The sequence below is a fragment of the Diospyros lotus genome, chromosome 14 (genome assembly GCF_014633365.1).
Source record: "Diospyros lotus cultivar Yz01 chromosome 14, ASM1463336v1, whole genome shotgun sequence".
NCBI lineage: Eukaryota > Viridiplantae > Streptophyta > Magnoliopsida > Ericales > Ebenaceae > Diospyros > Diospyros lotus.
Window position 1 is genome coordinate 16,655,535 of NC_068351.1, and position 27,875 is coordinate 16,683,409.

The 27,875-nt window shown below is 42.0% G+C and overlaps 1 protein-coding gene across 1 annotated transcript; it reads left to right on the forward strand.

Moving 5' to 3' along the window:
- Positions 1–808: 808 nt before the first annotated feature.
- LOC127790310 (uncharacterized) lies at positions 809–27,842 on the forward strand. The gene is made up of 2 exons (XM_052319752.1): positions 809–2,282; positions 27,131–27,842. Exons 1-2 carry the CDS (start codon positions 1,575–1,577, stop codon positions 27,410–27,412), a joined length of 990 nt encoding a protein of 329 aa, XP_052175712.1. The 5' UTR covers positions 809–1,574; the 3' UTR covers positions 27,413–27,842.
- The last annotated feature ends 33 nt before the right edge of the window (positions 27,843–27,875 follow it).

A 27,875-nucleotide genomic window follows, 5' to 3' on the forward strand; every position in this document is an offset into this window, starting at 1 on the left:
GGCACTTTCTCCCTCAATTAACTATTTGCCATCCACCATACGCGATCGTCCATTCACGACAGAGATGATGCGGCCAAGAATGTCGGATACGATGCGGCGAAGACAAAATACAGATGGAAATACAACCATGGAGTAGAAGAACAATAGCGATGCATCCAAACGCATACATAGACACATACACACACACACAATTGGAGAATCAGAGATGGCTAGGGAAGCAGTCAGAGATTGTTGGGGAAGCAGTCAAAGATTGTTGGGGAAGCGGTCATACTTGTCGACAACGATCGCCCTTGATGGCTCCCAAACCTAGTGGTTCCCGAATCCTAAGGTTCGGGGCTCCTTCATGGCCTCTCAACCTAGGGGTTCAGGGAGCCATGAAGTGCGGTCGTCGTCGGCGGATATGATTGTCCCTATCATGCCCATAACCTCGAGTTGCGGCTGTGATGGTGGTGACCGTCGGCGACCCGTGATGTCGCCACTGATTTTATAGAGGCGACCTGCACCCACACTCACACATTTTGTAGTTTTCTACTTCTTATGAAGCTTGTTTTCATTGCAAATACTGGCCAACGATTCAAGTTGTTATGGTTTGAAAATGTGTTTTAGAGATGGTTATGGTTGTGTATGATAATAATAAAAGAGAGTATTTTTGAAAAATATTAACTACAAGAGTTATTAAATTAACTGCAAAGAGTAAAATGTGAAAGTGAGTTTCTGTTGACTGTGAAGAGTAAAAAAAATTCGCTACAAAAAAATTTTTCCTATCTTTTTTCTCTTTTTGACATTTTTAACCTCCAATGACTCTCTTCCCTGTGCAGAGTCCCGCATCCATATCCCATGCGAGATGTTGGAAGATGGCAAAAATATGTTGGGTTCTTCCTTGTCTTTTAGCTTTAGCTTATCCTCTCGGCCGATTTCATTCGGTTTCAAACAAGCCACTTGAGATTGAACGAGAAGCACGAAGATTGCGTATTGCCTTCACTTTGCCATGGATGATGATGATCTTTGAACACTGAACGGTTGCCGCATATTGGCAGTCTCCGTCTAGGAATTTGCCTGACTTCACTCGCGTTGCTTTTTTCGTCTTGATCCCAATTCTCAACCAAAAAATTTGATCTCTGGCTCTGGGTTTTTGTTGATCGTATGAGAGGAGGTATGATTTTTGGGGGTTTAGTTTTGGGGAAGAAATACGAAGAGAGAAACCACGGATTTGTTTGACAAGAAGAGCTTACCTTCTTGAGAGCTTATTCCGAGAGATCCATAAAAAGTTTGCGCAGTTTGGATTGGGTTATTTATTGTCTTTCATGGGTCTCTGATACTGGCTTGGGATACTGGCTTGGGACAGAGTTAGGTCTTGGAGGCTGGGAATTGAAAATCGTTGGCCGTTGGAGGCAGGAATTCAAAGAGTTGTTCTGTATAGAGGAATTAAGTATAGGCTCTACGAGATCCATTTGTTTTACCAAGTGGGTTTGCTTGGAAGATTCTGATGTAATATAGGCCTCTTCTGACATATTATAGTCTTTTGAGTTTAGGTGCTTGTTTGGGTGGGGCAAAGGACATTTGGGATAAGAGGCATGACAATGTCTTTTTATTGCTTGAATCACCCAGCTCAGATGTTGAGTTATATGAATAAGCATAGAAGTCAGTTTGCAACAAGGATGGATCCAGCTTTAGCTGTTCCTCCATCAGTTCTCTTACAAACTGATGATAGTGGCAATTTACTTGACTTGAAGCAAAATTCTGGTTCAAATACATCGCCAACAAGCAGCAATTCCGGTGGTTCCCTTCTGAGTCAAGATAATACCGTTGGAATAATTGGAGGTTTATCTGCAAAGTCTACTTTGAAGTTTTTGAAGAAATTTGTACAGTGGAGCTCAAATGATGGAGAGGATTGCCCTCCATTTGTTCTTTGCTCTGATCCTGTGTTGAGCAAGGAACTTTTATCACATGAGAAAAGTTCTTCATTTTCCCCTGTGAATAAAAGCAAACATTTCCAGATGGATCACTCTCAGGTTGTGGAAAATCTACGGCATAAAAGGGTTTTCCTTGAGAAATCTGGAGCTAGTTGTATAGTAATGCCTTGTCACATATCACATTCATGGCATGATGAAATTTCCAGGGGATCTTCTGTTCCTGTACTTCACATGGGTGAATGTGTTGCAAAGGAGCTCAAGGAAGCGAAATTGAGGCCACTTGAAGCTGGAAGTCCTCTGCGGATTGGGGTCCTTGGCACTGGTGCAACACTGAAGGCTGGTTTTTATCAGCAAAAACTTCAGAATGAGGTATTTCATTATTGAACTTGTTGAGAAGGAACTGTGGGATGCATCAATTACCAGAATAAGTCGGAATCACTAGCAATTGATGTTGATGCTTTTGAGAATTTCATTAGAAAAAGAACATAGGGAGATATTTATTTTATCTAAAATCAATAAGTCAATCTGTTTTATAGATCCAATGGAAAACAGGAAACTTGCTTGCTCACAAAAAGTTATCTAAAGATAGGAAAATAATTCTTCCAAACTAGCAATTTAGGATAGTCAGTTTCGGTTTGCATAGCATTTTAGGAGCCATCTATGCTCGTCTCAATCCTGAGCCTATTTCAAAAATATTGATTTTGTTTTGATTTATTCACTTTTCTCATTTGAAACCACTTTAGCCAGTGAGTATGCATAGAGTCCTTTGTTTTTATCATATAAGGAAACTACAGGTGTGATAGAATAATGGTAGTGCTACCTAAGTTGATAATTTTTTTGATAATCCCTGCTAACTCCATAATACCATGAGAAAAGCTAAGATTAAAAAGGATACAAAAAGAATGTAGAAGATGATAATTTGAATACAAGTCAAGTGTTAGAAGGGCCATAGTATTAGGAAGAGATAGAAGTGATTTTGCTTATTTTGGTGCGCACTCTGTCCATACTGAAGCTTTACACAAGTGGGAGGTTTCTCCACTTTAATGTATGTATTAGTCTAGTTTGTGGACACTTGGCTACTAAAATACCTAAACTTGCCAGCCCTGGCTGGGACCTCGAGTTCCTGCAATCAAGCAATCTTGGGAATCATCTCTATTGTCTTCTTGTCCATGATAGCTCAAGGGAGCATCCTTCTAAAACCTTGTTAGCATAAGTCTCCTAGAGCGCATTTATCTGTTTCTAGAGTTAGTATATTTGGTTGCCCCTTCAACCATTGCCAGTCTTTTCTCGTCTAAACCTTCTGTAGCTCATTGCCTACACCTTCAATTTGACAAGCGGAAATACATTTCTTATCCACATCTATTTTGACATTGAGAACTCTGATATCTGTATTTTCATGGCAAACTCACAGATCCTACTATTCAAATAAAGAAGAATAGCATTTAAGCAATCATATATCCTTTTGTGACACACCTTCTGAGGTATGGAGGAAACGAAGTTATCCTGTACAGAAAACCACTATGCCAATGATGGAGGGCATAAAAGCCAATGATGGGGTCGGCTACATGAATTCTAGGTCTTTAATCATTTGTACTTATTTACTTTATCTCTTCTAAGTCCTTTATAACTCAAATCATGCCTAAGAGTCTCCCACTAAGTTTTTCTTGGTTTTTGTCTACCTTTTTTAGTTAACAACTGTCACGCTATGATCTTGACCTTAGGAAATAAATTTCAATTTCTTAAATTTTTGTTTCTTTTATTACTGTTATTTCTATTTACTATTGTAATTCCAATTCTGTTAGAGGTTGTTAGCTTAGGGAATCCACGTGCATGTGGATTTAGCTGCCAAAGACGATTACAACCGCCTAGTTGTAGGAATCTTCTTTGGCAAGCTGTATAAATCGTTCCCTACCCATTTCCTTGAATTTTCAATGAAGAATATCGGTGCATTTTATCCTTTCTCTCTCGTTCTTACCTTCTCTCTCAAACTTTGTCTGTCTTATCTCTCTTTCTCTCCTTCATCTTTCCCTCTGTTCATTACACTGTTTCTTTGGAAACATCTTCCCATCCTTACCGAACAAGAAGAGGGGCAATTGTCAAGCTTAGGTCGTGACAAATTGGTATCAGAGCGACGATTCTCGGCGGCAATTGCTAAACCCATGGCGGAGGGTACTCGCACGAAAGCCTTAGAGTCGTAGCTTCAATAATTCGGCTCAACTATGGCCGATACTCAGAATCGGATTGAGCAATTGGAGTTAGGAACTACTCGGAGTCATGAAGCAATTGTGGCAATGGCTCGCAAAGTAGAGAGTTCCATAGAAGGTCTAGAGCAAAGATTGGAGGGTTCCATAGCAAGGGTGAGAGAAGACCTGGGAGCCCAAATGCAACGGTTTATGCTAATGTTTGCTTGCCAAAACAGGGTAAGTTTATCTCCCTACTTCCCTCCAAGAGAGAGAACAGAGCCAATTCTACAAGGGAATAGGAGAGATAGGGGACAGGGCACCTCGGAGATTGAGGTTGATCCAGAAGAGGAGTTGGAAGGATTACTAGATCGGGGAAGGGATGGTCCAGTTAATCCCCATCACCCGAGGTTTCCCATGCCTCGGATGGAAATTCCCACATTCGAGGGAGTCAATCCCCGCTGGTGGTTGAGAAAATGTGAAAGAATGTTTGATTGGTATAACATTCCCGAAGGGCAGAAGGTATCATTGGTGTCAGCCTACTTCAATGAAGCGGTTGATGTCTGGTATCAGGGGTGTTTAAGGCTGAGGAGGAATTGCACTTGGGGGGAGTTCTCGGAGAAATTGTGTGAAAGATTTGGAGAAAGGAGCATGGTAGATATTATAGAAGAGTTTAATAAACTCAAACAAACCGGGAGTGTAGAGTCCTATTAGATGCGTTTTGAGGAGCTTCGGTCACTCATGATCCAACATAACCCCTATTTATCATAAACCTATTTTGTGTCTAGTTATTTGAGTGGACTCAATGATGAGCTTAGACCTATGGTGAAGGTGTTGAGACCTCAGACTATAGAACAAGCTGTAGAAAGTGCTCGTCTAAAGGAGATGGTGGTAGAGGCTCTATTAAAAAAGCAGAGACAACAAACGAAAGGAATGGTTGTAGGAGCCTCTAACTTGGGGGGAAAGGGATATATTAGAGAACTAGCGAAGGTGAACAGTGGGGGTAAGAATGGGATGGGCTCGAGTTCAGTACCTTTTGGGGAGCAAATAAGGGAACAAGGGAGGTTAGTTGGCCTTTGCTTTCGTTGTGGGGACAAATGCCACCCCGGTCATCAGTGCAAAAGGCAGATTCTCTTGTTAGGAGGGAATGAAGAGAAGGAATAAGGGAGGCAAAGGAAGTGGATTGTGAGGATATAGAGGAGGAAGATAATGGGGAAATATCCATTCACGCTTTGAAGGGAGTAGCCAACAACAAAATTATTAAGGTGGAGGGGCAAGCCAAGGTGGGTAACCTCATGATTTTGATAGATAGTGGGAGTACCCACAGTTTTTTTGATGAAAGCACGGCTAGAAGGTTGAAGTGTCCACTTGCAGGGACACCTCTCTTGAGTGTGACAATGGCCAAAGGGTGTTGAGTAAGTCAGCCTGCGATGGCTTTTGTTGGGAGATGCAAGGGGAGGAATTCGAGGCAAACTTAAGGTTATTACAATTGGGAGGTTGTGACGTGGTTCTGGGGCTGGATTGGATGAAAGGAGTTAGCCCCATCAGTTTTAACTTCAACATAATGGAAGTCTCGTTTGAGAAGGAAGGGAGGAAGTTAACCTTAATTGGAGGGAGAGAAGCGGGAGCCTACAAAATGATAACGAGCAAGAGGTTGAGGAAGGTGTTCAAAAGCAGGTGGGATCATCTAACCTAGTTGTTCTCCATTATGGCAATGGAAGAAGGCCTAGACAGTAAGGAGGAAAAAGGAGAAATTCACTTCAATGTCAGCACCCCTGAGAGCATCCTTGACCAGGTACATGATTCAGTTCTCCTTGATAAATTATTGATTGAATTTGAGGATCTATTCATGGACCCTAAAACCCTTCCTCCTACCCGAGAATTCGACAATACCATTAACCTCAAACCTAATTTAGAACACATTAATATTCAGTTCTATCGTTATCCACCAGTTTAGAAGTCTGTGATATTAAAAATGGTTAGAGAAATGATGCAACAATCCTTCATTAAACCTAGCCAAAGCCCTTTTGCGTCCCCTATCCTACTAGTAAAAAAAGAGGATGTATCATGCCGATTTTGTGTGGATTATCGCCAACTTAACGCCATGACTATCGAGGACAAGTTCCCTATACGATTGGTGGAGGACTTTTTGGACGAACTTCATCAAGCCCAATTCTTCTCCAAACTGGACCTACACTCGGGTTATCATCAAGTAAGGATAAGACCCGAGGACACCCACAAAATAGCCTTTAGAACACACCACGACCATTTTGAATTTTTAGTGATGCCATTTGGGTTCACTAATGCCCCAGCCACTTTTCAATCTCTTATGAATCAAATATTTACGCTTGGGTTATCATCAAATAAGGATGAGACCCGAGGACACCCACAAAACAACCTTTAGAACACACCATGACCATTTTGAATTTTTGGTGATGCCATTTGGGCTCACCAATGCCCCAGCCACTTTTCAATCCCTTATTTATAGTTCCTCCTTTGATTAACATTTGAACCACTTAAGAACTACCTTTGAAGTGCTCAGGTCCAATCAGCTTTTTATCAAAAGAACTAAGTGTGCCTTTGGTCAAAGTCAGGTGGAATACTTGGGACATTTGATATCAAAAGAAGGGGTTAGTACTGACCCTAAGAAGGTGGAAGCCATGGTGGCTTGGCCAAAAACAAAAACAGTCAAGGCCTTGAGGGGGTTCCTTGGGTTAACTGGTGATAGTTAAGAATTATGGGATTATTAGCAAGCCGCTGACTGAACTTTTGAAGAAGGAGGGGTTTAATTTGGGGCCAGAGGCAGAAACAACTTTTGAAAGGGTAAAAGAAGCGGTAAGTGGGGTACCTATTCTAGGGCTACCAGATTTCAACAAGCCTTTTGTCTTAGAAACCGATGCCTGTGCAATGGAAGTTGGAGCGGTTTTGATGCAAGAGGGTAGGCCATTGGCTTTCCTTAGCCAGGCCCTAGGTCCTAGACATATGGGGCTTAGCATCTATGAAAGAGAGTTCTTGGTAGTGTTAATAGTTGTGGAAAAATGGAGACATTATTTGGAGGGGGGTAGATTTATCATCAAGACAGATCATGAGAATTTAAAATTTCTTTTGCAATAGAAATTGCACACCCAACGTCAAAAGAAAGGGATGTCCAAGCTGATGGGATTAGATTATAGTATTCAATACAGAAAAGGGAAAGAGAATGTGGCTGCAGATGCCCTATCTAGGTGCCATGAGGAAGGAAGTTTGGCCATCGTTACAACCTTAGTTCCTGAGTGATGCCAAAAGATCATAGCCAGCTATGAAGGGGATGAGAAGGTAAAGGCCTTGTTGGAAAGGGCGACTGTCAACAGAGAGGAGAGGGATGAATATTCCCTAGTGGGAGGTATGCTGAGATACCAAGGAAAGTTGGTGGTAGGAAACAATGGTGAACTCAAGAGAAGGATAATACATTCCTTGTGGGAGGTATGTTGAGATACCAAGGAAGGTTGGTGGTAGGAAACAATGGTGAAGTCAAGAGAAGGATAATACAGTCCTTGCATGAGTCTGCAATAGGAGGACACTCAGGGGTGTAGAATACCTACCTTAGAGTGAAACAGTTGTTCTTTTGACCCGGACTCAAAATAGAAGTGAGAGTTTGTAGCAGCTTGCGACATTTGCAAGTGGTGCAAGAGTGAAACTGTGGCTTACCCGGGCCGTTTGCAGCCATTACCCATTCTAGACCAAGCATTGGAAAGCTTATCTATGGATTTATTGAGGGGCTACCAAGGTCGAAAGGTAAGGATAACATTTTGGTGGCAGTAGATAGGCTGACCAAATTTGCGCATTTTATAGGGCTCACACACCCCTTTACAGCCCAAGATGTGGTTAGAATTTTTCTAGATCAAGTGGTGAAAATGCATGGGGTTCCTAAGACCATAATATCATATCGAGATAAGATTTTTACCAATCTTTTGTGGCGGGAGCTCATGAAAGCATTGAGAACAAGGTTGAACATGTCCATAGCCTATCATCCTCAGACGGATGGCCGGACAAAAAGGGTTAATCAAAGCTTAGAAATGTACTTGAGGAGTGTGAGTTTCCTACATCCTAAGGCATAGGTGTTATCTTTGGCCCAATGGTGGTACAATTCCAACCACCACACATCCCTTAAGATGTTTGTTAGGACTCCCATTAGTTTCACCTATCAAAGGCATAAAAGGAGAGGAGTAATAAGGCAAGGAAATTGGGCTAGGGGCAAAAGAGTCAGAAGTTGGTTAGAGGAGAATATTATTTCACATGGCTGAAACAGAATGGGAGAGAGGTATAAAAGGGGAGGGTGGAGGAGAGAGAAGGGGTGGAAAAATTGTTGAAGAACCGTTAGAGAGTGAGGCCCTCTTGAATAGGCCTGATTTCTTTGTTTTCTTTCTTGCTATTGCTATTTTCCATTGCTATAAGCTACTATAATTGGGTAGTTCTTACTGTACAAGCTGAATTCAATCAATCGAGAAAGGTTCTATCAATCTAGTATCAAAGCAACGATCCATGGGGGTGACCGTCTCGGAGAGAGTGGGGGATTTGGAGGGAAGAATGGAGAATTATCAACAACAGATTGAAGGGAAGATGGAGGGACTACAGATGGGATTAGAATCCATGAAAAAAGAATTCCAGAGGGTGCAGAACATCGAGAAAAACATGGCGACGATGATGGAACAATTTGGCTTGCTGATGGAGAGATGGGAGGATCAGGAGAAAGGGAGGAAGGGGAAACAGTCGAGCGAGCACCTACCGGTGGGTTCGACACTCACTGGGGAGGCCACGCCGGAGCTGGGAAATCGGCATGGGGAAGCTGGCGGTGAGTTGGATCCATATGGGAGGTCCGATGGAAGGGTCTGACGCCTGGAGATGCCAGTGTTTGAGGGTGACGACCCAAATGGTTGGGTGTTTCGGGCTAAGCGGTACTTCTCTGTGAATCAGCTATCGAATGCAGAGAAGTTGGACTCCACTGCCCTTTGCTTTGAAGGAGCAGCTCTTGCTTGGTTCCAATGGGAACAATGAAGGCGACGGGTGAGGAGCTGGGATGAGCTTAAGGCGATGATGAGAAATAGATTCAGGCCTACGCAGGAAGGCAAGGTGGAAGAACGGTTCCTGGCGCTCCGGCAATGGGGCTTCGTCAAGGACTATCGCCTCCGCTTCGAGACCTTGGCTGTTCCTCTTGAGGACATGCTAGAGGCGCTGCTAGAAGGCCATTTTAAAAATGGATTGAAGGCTGACATAAGGGCAGAGATAAGGGTATTGAGGCCAATTGGGCTGGAGGAGATGATGGACCTAGCCCAACGAATTGATGAAAGGAATCTAGTGGTGCAAGGGGGCCATTCTAGTCCAGGCGCAACCCGGTCATAGGCCCTTGCAACTCCAGCCGCCAACCACCAACGAGTGCTGCTCTCTCCTTCCCAGGCGGCGTCACCCCGATCGACTACCACCATCCCCGGCTCTTCTCACCGGCCTCTTAATACCGGTAAGTGGAAGAATTCCCCATTTAAACGGTTAAGCGAGAGCGAACTACAAGCTAAACGAGCTAAGGGGTTGTGTTTCCGTTGTGACAAGAAATATATGATTGGGCACAAATGTAAGAACAAGGAGCTGCAGGTGATGGTAATTCAAGAGGGGGAAGAGGAAGAGGAAGATATAGGTGAAGCTGAAACAAGGGAGAATTCAGGGGAGGAAGGTGAAATCGTCAAAACTGGGGAAGTAGTGGAGCTGTCCATCAACTCGGTAGTTGGTTTAACCCTTCCACAAACCATGAAGATTAGGGGAGAAATAGAAGGCCAGGAGGTGGTGGTTCTCATTGACAGCGGGGCTACCCATAACTTTATAGGGTCGGAATTGGTGTAGAAACTGGGACTGGTCAAGTCGCAAACGAGAGGCTATGGTGTGATCATAGGGATCATAGGGTCGGGCATGGCTGTTTAAGGGGCTGGAGTGTGTAGAGGGGTAACCTTAACGTTGTAAAATGTGGAAGTAGTGGAAGATTTCCTGCCATTGGAGCTGGGGAGCTCGGACGTAATCCTTGGAATGAAGCGGTTGGCTACTCTTGGGGAAACACAAGTGAATTGGGGCTCGTTAGTCATGAAGTTTAGAGCAAAGGGGACTACCATCACACTATATGGGGATCCTAGCCTCAGCAAAACTTTGGTAACATTGAAGTCAATGATGAGGGCATTTAGAGAGAATGGAGAAGGGGTGTTGTTGGAGTTGGGGAGTTTAACTACCCAAGAGGAAGATGCTGGCTGGGCAGTCCCTAGCAGCTTGTAGGAGCTTTTGGAAAAATTCAGGCATGTTTTTGAGGAGTCGTGTGGGCTTCCCTCACACTGGAGGCGGGATCACATGATTACATTGCAACCGAGAGTGTTACCTGTGAATGTGCACCCCTATCGGTACCCCCACCTTCAGAAAAACGAGATTGAAAGGCTGGTTCGAGAAATGTTGGCGGTTGGACTTATCCGACCAAGTGTGAGTCTGTTTTCCAGCCCGGTATTGCTGGTCAAGAAGAAGGATGGTGGCTGGAGATTTTGTGTTGACTACAGAGTTTTAAATAGAGTAACCATTCCCGATAGATTTCCAATTCTAATTATTGAAGAACTTTTGGATGAGTTGAATGGGGATGCTATTTTTCGAAGTTGGATTGAAAATCGGGGTATCATCAAATCCGAGTAGCACCTAATGATGTTCCTAAGACTGCATTCCGCACACATGAGAGGCATTATGAATTTTTGGTTATGCCGTCTGGGCTAACAAATGCCCCCGCTATGTTCCAATCTTTGATGAACGAGGTCTTTAAGGAGCATTTGAGGAGCTTTGTGTTAGTATTTTTTGACGACATTCTGATTTACAGTAATGATATGGCTGAACATAAGAAACATTTGAGGTGTGTGTTGGGTCTCCTAACAGTCCACCGGTTGTACACCAATGCGAAGAAGTGTCAGTTTGGGCAGCGGGAGATTGAGTATTTGGGGCATGTCATCTCTCAAGACGGGGTGGCTGTGGATAGCTCTAAGGTTAAGGCGGTGATGGAATGGCCCAGCCCCAAATCCTTACGTGAACTTCAATGATTCTTGGGTCTTACGGGGTATTATCGGAGATTTGTGAAGGATTACGGGAATGTGGCACAACCATTGACAGACCGCCTTCGGAAGGGTAATTTTTTTTGGGATAAAGTGGCGGAGCAAGCTTTTCAATCCCTCAAACGGGACTAATCTGCCCGTGTTGGCTTTGCCGGATTTTTCGAGGGAATTCATTGTTGAAACTGATGCATCAGAGCAGGGATTAGGGGCAGTGTTGATGCAGCAGCAACGACCAATTGCTTTCTTCAGCCATTCCCTAAGCCCCACGGGTCGAGTGAGATCGGTGTATGAGTGGGAATTGATGGCAATAGTATTTGCAGTGAGGAAATGGCGACATTACCTACTTGGGCGTAAATTTGTTATTAGAACAAATCAGCGAAGCCTTAAATTTCTTATGGAGCAGCGGATGCCTAGCCTAGAGTGTCAAAAATGGGTCATGAAGCTGATGGAGTACGACTTTGAGATTCAATATCGTCCCGGATTGGAGAATTGAGTAGCCGATGCTCTCTCACGCCTCCCTTCTTCCGCCACTTTGATGGCACTTTCCATTCCCCAAATAGTGCAACTAGACCAACTCAAAGAGAAGGTGAAAGGAGATGCTACACTCCAACATATTGTTAGAGAGCTACAGGCAAATCCTTCTAGCAGAACCAATTATGCGCTGGTGGATGGCCATTTGCTATTCAAAAGCAAGTTGTATCTTCCTAAAGGGTCAAGATTAATTTCGTTAATGCTGAAGGAAGGCCATGATGGACTGGTTGGGGGTCATTTTGGCTTCCTCAAGACTTATAAGAGGTTAGCCGCCAATGTGTATTGGGTGGGAATGAAGAGAGACATTCATCAATATGTTTAGCAGTGTCAAGTGTGCCAGCAGAATAAATATGAGGCTCTATCACCTAGTGGACTGTTGCAGCCACTTTCAGTTCCTAGTCGAGTTTGGAAAGATGTGTCCATGGATTTCGTCGAAGGGTTACCTAAGTCAGCTGGGATGGATACTATCTTGGTGGTTGTGGACCGCCTAAGTAAGTACGGACACTTTATTGCCTTGAAACACCCTTTTACAGCAACTAGCGTTCCTGGGATTTTTGTGAAGGAGATAGTCCGATTACATAGGGTTCCAAGTTCTATAGTTTCCGATAGAGATAAAATTTTTGTTAGCCATTTTTGGGAGGAGTTATTCAAGTTGCAAGGCACTAAATTGAGAAGAAGCACAGCCTATCACCCGCAATTCGATGGCCAAACGGAGGTCCTAAATCGCACTTTGGAGACATACCTTCGATGCTTTTCCTCCTCCAAGCCCAAGGCATGGTGCAGTTGACTGCCATGGGCGGAATATTGGTATAACACTTCTTTCCATGTCTCCTCTAAATTGACTCCATTCCAGATAGTTTATGGGCATGAACCTCCCCTACCGTTGAGGTTCGAGAAAGGCACCACGATTGTTTCAATGATTGAACAACAATTGTTGGAACGAGATTCTGTTTGGAAGAGCTGCAGTCCCAACTATTGCGGGCATAAGCGAGGATGAAGGAGGCAGCAGATAAAAAGAGGAGGGATGTGGAATTCAAGGTGGGTGACCTGGTTTATGTTAAAATTCGTCCCTACCGGCAAAAGACTTTGGCTACTCGGATGAATGAGAAGCTGTCACCTAAGTTCTACGGGCCCTACATAGTAGAGAAAAGGATCGGGAAGGTGGCCTACAAGTTGTCTTTACCACCTTCTTGTGCAATCCATCCGGTATTCCATGTCTCCCAGCTTTGCAAAGCGGAGGGAGCAGTGCAGGAAATAACTGAATTTCCCGACCAGCTAACAGCTGAGTGGGAATTGAAGGTACAACTAGAATTTTTGTTGGGTGTAATGCTGGGCTGGGGAAAAAATCTACGGAGCCTTGAGGTTCTGATACAATGGAAGGGGTTGCCACCCCTAGAGGCCACTTGGGAACCCTATTAATAGATCCTGCATCAATTTCCAGAATTTCACCTTGAAGACAAGGTAAAACTTGTGGGTGGGAGTATTGTTAGGACTCCCATTAGTTTCACCTATCAAAGGCGTAAAAGGAGAGGAGCAATAAGGGCAGCCAAGGAAATTGGGCCAGGGGCAAAAGAGTCAGAAGTTTGTTAGAGGAGAATATTATTTCACGTGGCTGAAACAGAATGGGAGAGAGGTATAAAAGGGGAGGGTGGAGGAGAGAGAAGGGGTGGAAAAATTGTTGAAGAACCGTTGGAGAGTGAGGCCCTCTCGAATAGGCCTGATTTCTTTTGTTTTCTTTCTTGCTATTGCTATTTTCCATTGTTGTAAGCTACTGTAATTGGGTAGTTCTTACTGTACGAGTTGAATTCAATCAATCGAGAAAGGTTCTATCAATGTCCCCATTTGAGGCCCTATTTGGATACAAATCGCCTATTTTACCAACAGTGGTTATCGTGGAGGAATATATGCAACAAAGGAAGAGGGTTTTATAGCAACTAAAAAGGGAGTTAGCTTCAGCCCAGAACAAGATGAAGCAATTTTCAGACCGCCGAAGGAGTGAGAGGAACTTTGTTGTGGAAGAAGAGGTGTATTTGCGGCTAAGATACCCTCATTTGAAGTCTATATCCCAAGGGCATCTGTCTAAGCTTAGTCCTAAATATTATGGGCCCTTTCCCATAATTGCTAAGTCTAAACAAGATTGAGAAAATATAATTCTCTATTTCCTGATAATAATACAATGATTTCCCTTTTCTCTTTATAGAGGAAGAGAATAATACAAAAATGGAAATAACAAAAAAGGAAATAGGAATATACATAGAATATACATAGAATCTAAGATATACACAGAATATTCTATTTCTACACTCCCCCTCAAGCTGGCTTGAAGATATCTTCCATGGCCAGCTTGCTCACAAGTTTCTCAAACTGAGTTCTATGTACTCCTTTTGTAAGAATGTCAGCCACTTGGTCAACTGTTGGAATGTAGGGCATACAAATTACTCCATTATCAATTTTTTCCTTAATAAAGTGTTTATCCACCTCTACATGCTTTGTTCTGTCATGGAGAACTGGATTATGAGCAATAGAGATTGCAGCTTTATTATCACAATAAACTTTAGCTGGAAGGGAAGTGGAGACCCTCAAGTCTGATAGAAGCCTCTTTATCCACATGACCTCACAAATACCATGAGCAACTGCACGAAATTCAGCTTCAGCACTGCTTCTGGCCACCACATTTTGTTTCTTACTCCTCCAAGTAACAAGATTGCCTCCCACAAAGGTGCAGTACCCTGATGTAGATCTTCGGTCAGTTATACTACCTGCCCAATCTGCATCTGTATAAGCCTCTACATGAAGATGTCCACGTTTTCTAAAAAGTAGACCTTTCCCAGGGGTTCCCTTTAGGTATCGCAGAATTCTGTAGGTAGCTTCAAAATGTTGTGAACCAGGTGAGTGCATAAATTGACTTACAACACTTACAGCAAAGGCTATGTTTGGTCGAGTATGGGATAAATAGATAAGTCTACCCACAAGTCTTTGATATTTCTCCCTTTCTACCACATTCTTAGCCTCGGCAGGTTGAAGTTTTAAGTTGGGTTCAATGGGAGTTTCAGCAACCTTACACCCAAATATTCCTGTTTCATTGAGTAAATCCAGAATATACTTGCGTTGGTTGACAAAGATCCCCTCCTTAGATCTTGCAAATTCCATCCCAAGAAAGTACTTTAGAGGACCCAAGTCCTTGATCTCGAACTCATGAGCTAATCTCCTCTTAAGCTCTTCAATCTCTCCCTTGTCATCACCAGTCATTATTATATCATCCACATAGACAATTAAGATTGCTTTCTTACCGTCGTTGGCGTGCTTGAAGAATAGTGTGTGGTCTGCTTGGCTCTGAATGTAACCATAACTTTTCACCGCCTTTCCAAATCTTTCAAACCACGCTCTCGGAGACTGTTTTAGACCATACAATGATTTTTTTAAACGACATACCTTGTTTGTCCCGAGGCTCTTTTCAAACCCCGGTGGAAGATCCATAAAAACTTCTTCTTCTAAATCACCATTTAGGAAGGTATTCTTTACATCAAATTGGTGGAGTGGCCAATCAAGATTCACTGCAAGGGAGAGGAGAACTCGAATAGAGTTTATTTTAGCTACTGGAGCAAATGTTTCTTGATAGTCGATGCCGTATGTTTGGGTGAAACCCTTAGCAACCAGCCTTGCTTTGTATCTTTCAATGCTCCCATCTGCCTTACATTTTATAGTAAATACCCACTTACAACCTACTGTTGCTTTGCCTTCTGGTTTGTTCACAATCTCCCAAGTTCCATTCTTTCTAAGAGCACTCATTTCCTCTTGGACTGCTAACTTCCAATCTGGATCACCAAGGGCAGCCTGAATTGTTCTTGGGACATGCAGGTTAGAAATATTTGAAAGAAAGGCCTTATGATGATTGGACAATTTTTGGTACGACAGGTATTTAGCAAGTACAAGATCTCACTCCTTTCCTAGTAGCAATAGGGACATCAAGATCAGACAAATCAAATGTAGAATAATCTGTAGGAGTGAGTTTAGAGTTACCATGAGAAGAAGAAGAACTATCGGAAACCCCATCACTCGAAGACGTCGATTGTTCAATTGTTAGAGGAATATTTGGACTGATAGTATTTTTCAAGGTTTGTCTTCTAGTATAAAACTGAAGCTCCGGTTTTGGAATATTTTGATCTATTTGTGGTAATTCTCCCCCTGGTTCCAATCCCATCACGCTAGGCACCTGTGAACCAGACACACCTTGTTCCACAATATTTGGAACATTTATATCCTTGAGTTGTTTATTAGAGTGGAGGGGAGCACCAATCATGGTAGGACGAGGATCCTCAACATTAGAATTCAAAAAATTATCTTCTTTCTCAATATGCTCCCCCTGAAGATGATTTTTGGGAAAGTAGGGTTGAGTTTCGAGGAAAGACACATCCATACTAATATAAGTTTTTTTGGTAACAAGATTAAAATATTTGTACCCTTTTTTATTTGGTGCATAGCCCAAAAAGACACATTTTTCAGCTGTGGGATCCAATTTAGAACGAAAAATGTGAGGAACATAAACAAAGCAAGTGCATCCAAAAACTTTTAAGGGTAACTCAGAATATATACGACAGAGAGGGAAGAGTTGTTTTAAAGAGTGTAAGGGGGTTTGAAACTGTAGAACACGAGTGGGCATACGATTAATGAGATAGGAAGCAGTTAAAATTGCATCACCCCAGAGGTATTTAGGGACATTCATAGAAAACATGATGGCCCTGGCAACCTCGAGTAGATGTCGATTTTTTCGTTTAGCAATACTATTTTGTTGGCGAGTTTCACGACAAGTGGATTGATGTAAAATTCCTTTTTCTTTTAAAAAAACCCTCAAAGAGTCATTAAAATATTCAGTGCCATTATCAGATCGAAGAATACAGATTTTTGTGTTAAATTGAGCTTCAATCAAATGGAAAAAATCCTTGAAAGTTCTAGGCACATCTGATTTTTTTGCAAGTAAGTAAACCCAACAAAGTCGAGTATGATCATCAATAAAAGTAACAAACCACTTTTTGCCAGACAAAGTGGAGACTTTAGAAGGACCCCAAACATCACTATGTATTAAATAGAATGGTTTTGAAGGACAATAAGGTTTTGAAAGAAATTTAACACGATGATCTTTGGATAAATGACAACTCTCGCATTGAAACATAGAAGGATCCACTCCTTTAAACAACATAGGAAATAAATATTTCAAGTAAGGAAAACTGGGATGACCTAGCCTAAGATGCCATTGCATTATTTGATTAGAAACAGAAGTAGAACTAATACCACTCAGCCCGTGAGCTTTTTTATTACGCAAGACATCCCCATCCAAATAATAGAGCCCGTTTATTTCTCTAGTACTGCCAATCGTCTTCCCCGAGTTCTGGGCCTGAAAAATGCAATAAGAATCAAAAAAGATAACACGACAGTTAGAATCTTTGGAGAGTTTACTAACAGAAAGAAGATTGCAAGCAAGTTTAGGAACATGGAGTACTGATTGAAGATCAATATTCTCAGAAAGTTTAATGAGTCCTTTACCTGCAATAGGTGAAAGACTACCATCGGCTATTCTTATTTTTTCACTACCAGAACAGGGAACATACGAGTTGAAGAGATGAGATAAACCAGTCATATGATCAGATGCTCCTGAATCAATGATCCATGGAACAGATTGAAAAGAGCTAGATAGGGCAAAAGAGTTTCTACCTGAATAGGCCAAAGAACAATTGGGTGTACCAGGGGACAGATTAGGCTTTAGCAGTCGCAGAAGTTGATCAAGTTGCTCTTTGTTGAATGGTCCTGTATCAGCTTCATGTGCAGTAGGTTGTGATCGCTTTGATCTAGACTTCCAATTGGCTGGCTTGCCATGAAGCACCCAACAGGTCTCCCGAGTATGGCGTGGTTTATTGCAATGATCACACCAAACACGAGGTTTTTCTTCTGCCTTTCGTTGACTCGCAATATGCCGTCCACCAGCATTAGCATCAGCAGTCACAAGTGCCATATTTTCAGATAACCCATTTTCTCCACTCTTTTTCTTGCCCAACATAACTAGTCTTCGGCTTTCTTCACGCTGAACTTCAGAGAAGGCTTCACTAAGAGACGGAAGTGGATTTCTACCGACGATCCTCCCTCGGACTTGTCGAATCTCACCAAGTTTCAAGTTGAGCTCGTAGATTTGGGATTGATTCCCCAAATCGGAATACATGGCAGTGACTTCATCCCATAGTTCTTTTGCTGTAGAGAAGCACATATAGTTCGAACTTATCTCTTCCTCCATGGAGTTAACAAGCCACGTCATCACCATCGAATTCTCGGCATCTCAAATGTCATATAGCGGGTCTTTGCTGTCTGGGGTTAATGTGGCGCCAGTCAAATAGCCAATCTTTCCCCGACCTCGAATGTACATACGAACAGATTGCGACCAACGTAGGAAATTAGTACCATTGAGACGAATGGTCGTAATCTGTACCGGATGTGAGTCGGAGGAGTTTCGAGAAACTCAAAACTGAGCTTGAGAAGACTGAGATTGCTGGGTCGGAGTGACTGAGGATGCAGAGTCATTCATGATGGTTAAAGAAACGGATTAGGGCAGCAAAAGTAAGGACCCACTACCAGCTGGATCTGGATCTGGATCAATACAAATATGGAGACCCTAGCAAAGACCCATGGATCTGGATCCTTGAATCTGGGTACCCAGTTGCCCAAATCGCAGCACAAATCGCACGAACGACCAGTACGAACAGCAGCACAAATCGCACGAACTAAGCACAAACGAGGCAGCAAGAGCGAAGAATAGGAGCGGCTCTGATGCGTGATGCAGAGCCGACCTTCTTGACAGCAACAAGTGCGGATGTCCGATGGAGAAGCAGCACGAACGACGGATAGGAGCGGCTCTGGAGTGCAACGCGATCCTTCGCAACCGAGAATAGCAACAGGCGCGACTGATGAAAGCCGACCTTTGCGAGAGGCTGGGAGATCGCGACCGTTCCAGAGGTGGGAACCAGAGGCGGCGGCTGAAGATGCAGCAGCAGCGGTCGGGACGGCCGAATCTCAGAGGGGGCGACCGCTGGAGGGTGGTCAGTGAAGAACGGCGGGACTTCTAGGGTATGGCAGAGGAATAGAGGAAATTAGGGTTTCACAGTTGAACGGTTGTGATTTAATCCTAATTCCTGCTCTGATACCATCTAAACAAGATTGAGAAAATATAATTCTCTATTTCTTGATAATAATACAATGATTTCCCTTTTCTCTTTATAGAGGAAGAGAATAATACAAAATGGAAATAACAAAAAAGGAAATAGGAATATACATAGAATATACATAGAATCTAAGATATACACAGAATATTCTATTTCTACACTAAGATTGGGCAGGTGGTCTATCGACTGCAACTTCCAGAGGACTCTCACATCCACCCGGTATTCCATGTTTCCCTTTTGAAGGAGTCGGTAGGAACACAAGGGGTGAGCCCTTCCTTACCTACACTGCCTAAAGAGATCAATAAGACCTTAGAACCGGAGGCTATAGTGGACAGAAGGGTCATATACAAGCAGGGAGCACCCCTTATCCAAGTTCTAGTCAAGTGGCAAGATGGACCAGTTGAGGACAGCACTTGGGAATATCTTCCAAATTTACTCAAGCAATTTCCCGAATCGGCCAATCTTCTCAGCATTTCTTGAGGACAAGAAATTTTGAACAAGGGGGGAGATGTGATGCTATGATCTTGACCTTAGGAAATAGATTTCAATTTCTTAAATTTTTGTTTCTTTTATTACTGTAATTTTCCTTATTGTTATTTCTATTTATTGCTGTAATTCCAATTTTGTTAGAGGTTGATAACTTAGGGAATCCACGTGCATGTGGATTTAGCTGGCAGAGACAATTACAACTGCCTAGCTATAGGAATCTTCCTCGGCAAGCTGTATAAATCGTTCCCTACCCATTTTCTTGAATTTTCAATGAAGAATATCAGCACATTTTATCCTTTCTCTCTCGTTCTTACCTTCTCTCTCAAACTCTCTCTCTCTCTCTCATCTCTTTTTCTCTCCTTCATCTTTCCCTCTGTTCATTACTCTGTTTCTTTGGAAACACCTTCCCATTCATACCGAATAGGAAGAGGGGCGATTGTCAAGCTTAGGCCGTGACAACAACTTGTTCTATTCCATTCACTCTTCTCACTAGAGCCTCCATTGATCTTGTTCTCACATGATCAAACCATCTATTGTGTTTTATGCATCTGATCTTCAATGGGAGTCACCCCAACCTTATGAATATGAATAACCTCATTTCTAATTTTAATTATTTAGAATCCTAATTGGGGATTACTTGAAGTTTCCTAACTAGGATAGAATTAGTAGCCTATAAATTCTTTCAGAGTATTTTGAGGACATTTTTTGTTATATTGATTGATATTTAGATTTGAGATGCTTCTTTAGCTATAATGGCTAACCAATATCCACTTCATGCCAATCTTTCTCAACTGTTCTATGATTCAGGAGGCGGAGATATTTCTTGTTGGGGGTGTGTGGGGTAGGTTTAGGCTTGATCCTAGTATCTTTATTTAAAGGTTTGGGAGGTGTCAAGGTAATCTTCTTTCCCTTATAAATAAAGACATAGGTATTTTTCCTCCTGAATCACACTCAGATCCTTAAGCTAAGAGTGACCTAAAAGGGTATGAGCAACATCCATAAGCAATACATCCCAATACATTTCATCTTTATAGTCAGCCAAGTAATGCCAGACTTAGAAACCACATTCATGGTACTTTCCCTATTGATGACCAATTTACAAGTTATCTCCCCACTTCAAATGCATGTCCGAAAAATGTTGGCGTCTTTCATTCATCGCTATCTACAATCTTTGTTATTATGCACCTCACACAGTGACATAATAATCATCTTTACCCTCTTCCTTTTCTCCAGAATACTCTTAAGGGATCAACTCCTTAATCTACTCTCAATTAGTTTGCTAGACTCTCTCATACTTTAGCATTAGGGCGCATTCAGGACATCAAGCAGCTATGTGGCTCTTTTAGCAACAATAATCATTGGATGAATTACTAGGGGCAAAGTGCTAGGATAAGGATTACCCAAACAGTTTCATGCTGGAAATAATTACCAATTTAGTACCAGTCACCAAACTTATTATCTAAAGTGTTTGAAAACCATAAATGCCCTTGGAAAGTGCATTTATTGCTTCCATAGAAAAAAAAAAAAAAGGACTTGCCAAGTGCCTTTTTTTATATAAAAAAAATAATAGTAAATGCTCTTGGCAAGTGTGTTCATTGTTTTATCATAAATGCACTTGGCAATGGTTATGCAGTTGGCTTCCCATTACTAGATTGGTAATTAATATCAATCCAACACTATTTTAGTAATTTTTTAAAAAAATAATATTATTTTAAAAGACTCCAAAATTGTGTTGAACACTTTGCCAAATTGAAGCATGCGAAGAATTGAAGACATGTTCCATGTCTATCCTTCATTTAGAACAAGCAACCCTGTTTTACCAAACAATTGGCAAAGGGGATGACCTCATTCTGTGTGGGTAAATTTTGTATAGTTATTGCCTAACCAAAATGTTTGGCTTTTAGGTTTTTTATGTCACGATCTTGGGTATTATAGGGGCAAAGCTGTAATTGAGTTACAATTATAGTTAGGGGGTATCTTTGTAATTCAGTTACAGCACATGAGTGTTATTATTTTGTTATTTTCCTTTTTTGTCTTGTAGCTTAGTTGGTTAAAGAGTTTTGTTTGGTAGCTAAGTGAGGCTATATATATATTGCCTCAGTTGTAGGAAGGGGATATGCTTGAATTGATAAATGAATATCTGATTCTCTCTCATTTTCTCTCTACTTCTCTCCCTCATTTTTCTCTACTTCCTTCCCCCATTTCTGTCCAAATATCCCTCTAAACTTTATGTTCTTAGTTCTACTCAATCGGATTTTTCCGATTGCCAATCCAACCCCGTTATAAACCCTAGGTTCATGACAAATGGTATCAGAGTAGTCCATCCTTGGCTGTGGATTTGATTCAAGTTCCGACGGTAATTATCGGTGAGTTCTGACAGTGATTATCGGCTTTAGTGACTTCGGCTAAGACTCTGATGGTCAAGTTGAAGGAAGTGATTGGAGGCATTGTGGATTCTTGGAGGCAAAGCCGACAGTGATGCTCGGTTGTGAAATTCAAGTGTGTTGCCGACTTTTGGAGGCGACTTTGAAGGACGTTATCAGGCTATTGAATTTTTAGATCCAATCGTGATAGAGGAGGTGAGATACGGCCACGATTCTCAGCAACCCAAGCGAATTCAAGGAGCTATCTACTAGTGGTCCTCAGCCTAGAAGGTCATGACTGGAGTGGGTGACAGAGGTCGACGCTAATGGCCAGGAGGTCGCGGCTAGTGCAGGAGTTCCAAGTGATCGCGGTCTGATCAGGCAAGGAAGTGGGTGTTGTAGCTGAGTTAATTGCAGTAGGTCTGGCGATTGTGCAGCGGGTTCCTCACGGTGGTGCAGTGGGCGTCGCTGCCATTTTCAACTGTCTGTGATTGGGCAGAACCAAAGGAAGAATCCGAGGTGAGTCCAGCAATCTAGGCGAACGGATTAAACTCCTCTAATAGGAAATATTGCCCAATCGGGATTGGAAGGAGTTCCATTAACTCTCGGTTGCAAATCTCGGTAATCTTGCTCGTAACCGACGTGCGAAGCGAGTCAAGCGATTTCTGGCTTGAAACCGACAAAGTGTATCGACTGCATCAGAATTGATCAACACAGAAGACGGATTCCGCTGGGCGATTCTGAATTGGAAGGTGATTGGGTGGCGACCGGTGCAAGGAAGGCACTGTCGGACTTGAAATTGGAAGGTGATAGAGATTGGGTCAGACGTGGAAATGGGAGTCGCAGCTAGTAGGGACGGTGATTGGGTTGGCGACTTCCCTGGGCAATTGACGTGAGGCGATTGTTGCCTGTGAAGTTGGGCTCTCCTATTCAAATCTTGAGAGGGGACGCAGGTAGTAGCTTCGAAGCGAGAATTCGGCTGTTGAAATAGATAGCAGCAATTTCCGACGAGCCGGAGTAGCGTCGATTGAACAAGGAGGCGAAGCTGAGCAAGCATTTCGGCTCTGGAATTAAATTCGACACTGAATCTTAAGTCAAATCAGAGTGGCGCAGCAGGTATTGAATCGAAAACAGAGCAAATGTGAAGATGGAAGCGTGAATCACTTCTAGATTAGGTTGTTGAATGTGAAGGTGAAACAGAGCGACTATTAAAGTGGAACAGCAGGGTGAATTGCTGCTGTTTTTTTTTTCCGAGTTGCTGTGGTCGATCAAGAAGGGGGGGCCGAACCGATTCAATCAAGTTCTGGAAGTATTTGCATAGCAGAAACTTGAGATTTGGAGCAGCTGGGAGTGGATTGTGGAAGGCGAATTTGGAGGGGTGATTCTTGGCTGTGAATTCCAGCGCTCTTTTGGCGATAGTTCCAATCAAATCCTAGGCTGCTAGTAAGGTAAACAAAGGTTAATTTTGGCTTTGAATTTTAGGATAACTTGTTAGAAGAAGAGCAGTATGTATATAGCTCCTTGGTTTTCAAAGTATGCTGATTGTAAAAAATCAACTAAGGGGAGTAGTGCATGTAGGAGACTATGGGAGCCTCAATTGCAGCAGAAAAATTCTTCATTTTCAGTTGAAATGGGGTCTCAATTGCAGCTGAATGATGCTGCATTTTTGGTGGCTAATTTTCAAGCAAGAGAGCAGCCTCAATTGCAGCGGACCAGTGCTGCATATTCAATGGGTTATCCTACTAGTGAAGCTAAGGGAGGCAGTGCATACATGAAGCAAAATGCTTTACTTGCATTGGAATGGAGCCTCAATGGCAGCCAAAGAAGGCTGCACTTTCAGTTGGCAGCAACAGGAAACAAGAGAAGGGGATCAACCAAGTTGACAAGGGAACAAGAAGTGTAATACATGAAGAGTGCAAGGAATTCGGTCGAATATTCCGCGAGAAGCTGCAAGAATTTGCAATGATACTTATTAAGAAGTATCATTACAACTTTCCAGCGGAATACTTTGATGACTATCATGGAAGTTTTAACAAGGAGGAATTCCTTAAAGTAGAGCAGCCGAAGGAGGATAGCCTTGCTGAAGGTAAATCCTTGGTGTACTCTAGCTACCAGCAAGTAAAAGTATTTCCACTTGAGGAGGCCCCTACTGAAGATATGAAAGGGTTTAAACATACTACTCCCTTGGTCTTGGCTATGGAGAAGGCTAAGGAGTATATGGAAGAAAAGATTGGGGAGGAGAAAGTGGAGGATGGCACTCAATCAATGGACAGTCTCTCAAGCACTACTACTAGTGTTGAGACTCCTAATGCCATTGATCTCTTGAAACAACAAAATAAGAAGTCTAAAGAGAAAGAACAAAGAATTGCACTGGATACCTTGCTTGGAACATCCCACATGTATGTCATTGGCACGGGCACACAAGACAAAGCAAATGTGACATTGCAGCAAGAAGAGTTGGAGGATGGGGTTGTAGGACTAACGGCACATTTGGAACCATTTTTGACAACACTAAGGAAGAGGCAGATGGCTGAAATTGGTGTGGTAGCAAGACATAATGTTGTTGCTGATGAGGAGAAAGAAAAGAGAAGGCAAAAGAAAAGGGAAAAACAAAATAAGAAGAAGGAAAGGCAAAGAAGAAATCACTGGGTGAAGATGGGCATTGGATAAAGAAGCAACGGTTAGGTGGTAATAAGTTTTTTGGGGACAAGAAACATTTCAAGGGGGGAAATTGTCACGATCTTGGGTATTATAGGGGCAAAGCTGTAATTGAGTTACAATTATAGTTAGGGGGTATCTTTGTAATTCGGTTACAGCACATGGGTGTTGTTATTCTGTTATTTTCCTTTTTCGTCTTGTAGCTTAGTTGGTTAGAGAGTTTTGTTTGGTAGCTAAGTGAGACTATATATATATTGCCTCAGCTGTAGGAAGGGGATATGCTTGAATTGATAAATGAATATCTGATTCTCTCTCATTTTCTCTCTACTTCTCTCCCTCACTTCTCTTTACATCCTTCCCCCATTTTTGTCCAAATATCCCTCTAAACTTTATGTTCTTAGTTTTACTCAATCGGATTCTTCCGATTGCCAATCCAACCCCGTTATGAACCCCAGGTTCATGACAAATACCCAAGATCGTGACACTTTACTCCTACTATTCCTGAGTTTCTCGATTTTTTTCTCCACAATAGAAGTGTTTTTACAACCAAGCTACTTGCACCTGCATGTATCACTGCAGTCCTGGCTCAACCATTTAGGCCACAACTCAAAAGGCAGCCCAACCATGTCCTAGCACAAGCCCCGACTTAACCAGGAACACTCAAACCAAATATCACCTCAAATGTTCCATTAAGTCACTTTGCCTTTTGCAAGCACTAAAGGCTGTTCTCGTGCCCGTAGCACACTCTTTGTGGACACGTGGTGTTTCTCTGTGGGCCACCCAAGTAAGGCAATATCTCAATACGCAGTCCCCAAGTATCAATACACTAGCCTGTATGCCAAGATTTAGTCCCCAACTCAAGACAAAGCTCATGCCCATAGCCTAAAACACAGCTTGCATACTTGCTTCGTGCCTTATGCCATGATATCCCCGAAGGTGATGTGAATGGTAAAGAAGCAAAGGCAAGGGTTGTCCAAGAGCATGTAAGTCTTGGGCCAATTATTCGTTCAAGGGCTAAAGAATTTTAAAAGTAACTTGAGTTATTTATTGGGAAGACTCCAACCCATTTGGAAGAGTTAGAATTCAAAATGAAGGAGTTAAAGCCCAAATTAATCACATTGCTTGTTTGCTTGGAAGCCCAGGACCAGAATGCAACCTAGGCACTCCATGATCAAGCCCAAGCAATCAGCCCATCTGCCAGGCCCAAGTCTCATAATTGATGTCATGGATAATGTCACCCTTCATTTGTCCTTTATGTTTGAGAGTGTTGTGTCTTTATGTATCATTGTGTTTTTATCATCATGACTCCATTTGTCAAAAGTGATATGATGATGTTTGTCTTTTATCATCATTAGCCCCATTTTGTCAAAAGAGGCAATCATGATTTCCTTTGTCAAAAATGGCATGATGATGTTTTACTTTATGCTTTTGGTTTGTCTTTTATCATCATTAAGCCCTCTTTTGTCAAAAGAGAGAATGATACTGTCCGTCTTTAATTATTAGGTTTGTCTTTAAGACTAGCATTTATAGGTGTGATCTTGTAATGTTTTGGCATGAACATTTTTATGAAGAAAGTGCAAAGAGCATTTTTATCCTAATTCTTATCACTCTTCCTTCTTCTATCTTAGAGTGTGGCGAATCAAAACTAGTATTTTCTTGTTTGTTGGGAACTTTCTTATCAAACAAGGGTACTAGTATTTCTTTTATATTTTGGGCACATCAGAAGGCCTCGCTGAATCCTAGCCAGCTGAAGCATCAATTGTGGTAGGAAAGGATAACTTCAGCCCACCTTTATCTTACATTTTGAAACATTTTGTTGCTTGAGGCCTCACAATTGGCTGTAGAAAATTCTACTTGCATGCAAATCTTAATCCTTCAGCTGTTTTGGACTCTTGGTGTACCTCTAGGAAATTATTCAATTTGATAGGGGGCAACCCTCTTTATGTCAATAGGGGAGGGTTGGAGGTTGAGCCCATCAGTATCAGCCTTCGATTTCAACAAATTTTACCACTCTCAGAGAAACAGTTCAAACTAACCACCTTAGGCAAGTGTTGATAATGTAAATGGTTTATTTAAAATATGTATATCTAGTGCACCATAAAATATAACCCTGAATCCTGTAAGTTGAAGGTACTAACACTTCACCTTTTGCGAAAATCTGTCACTTGGAAGTACACTAGATGCTTATGAGCAGCAACTTGAACTGCATTTCATAAATTTTGAGTACTGTCTCCCAGGTGCAGAAGTCCATGTATGCTTTGTAAATATTTGATCCAATAAAGTGGTAATTCTGCTAAATAGTGCATCTGACAAAATGCTTTGATGAGAAATGTCAACATACATGGACCCAGAAGGAGAAAGGAAGGATTTTGAGTTCTATTGTTCCAACTGCATCACTGGTTTATTACCAGACTAGTTAAGCACATTAATTTTCAAGTTTTTTTGTGCATAGATTCTGCATATATCACTCCTAACCTAAAGTATGTCAAGTTCAGAACTTACCACTAATATGCACCAAACTTCTGCCTTCCCTGAAGCTTTTTGCCTTGATTCTGAAATGTATTTGCCATCGTCTCATTTTCTTCACTTGCTATACAGTTGGTAGTCCTAATCCTATTGAGTCGTTTTATTTCTCTCTCTCTCTCTCTCTCTCTCTCTCTTTCTGGTTTTGAGTTCTTCCTGTTTGTGCAGGGTTTTGAGGTTGTGCTGCCAGATAAGGCAACAATGGAGCATACTGTGATTCCAGGAATTGAAGCTTTAAAGAGAAAGGATATGGAAGGGGCACAGAATCTTGTAAGAATCTCACTCCAAGTTCTTCTGCTCAGGGCTGTGAGCAGAGTCATACTTGCCTCAGATTGCATGCTAGAGCTTTTGCCGCCGGATGACCCTCTTCTCAAGAAATGTGTTGATCCAATGGATGCTTTGGTCAGGGAAACTATCAAACTGACTCAATCTGGTGAGAAGGGCACATGAAGAAAACCAATGTTGCCATGCAGTTGGTTCATCCTCTCTAGTAGTGATATGCAACAGCCCCCTTTTTTATTCTTCTTTTTTCCCCATAAATGTCAGCCTTGTTGTGTTTTCAGTGTCGTGATAGGTGAATTGAAGTTGTAACTTTTAGATTCGTATTAGTTTGTAACTTTTTCTTTTTGTTAGAGTGCACTGAATTGTCTTAATATAGGGTAATGAGATGAATGGGTTGAACAGCGGCAATAGTGCACAAATGCCTTGGTTGTTTTTACAGTAAAACTATTCTGTAGTTTTGGAAAACCTTTAAGCCCTTGAAAATAGCTTGGACTTCAATCCTTATCCTGGTTTCTGTTGCATAAAGCAATTGTAAAACGAATCTAACATAACTTCTGGACTGTAACATAATAAATGATGTGTAGGGACATTTTGCAATTTTAAATTACTTAACATATGGTTACTAATTAGT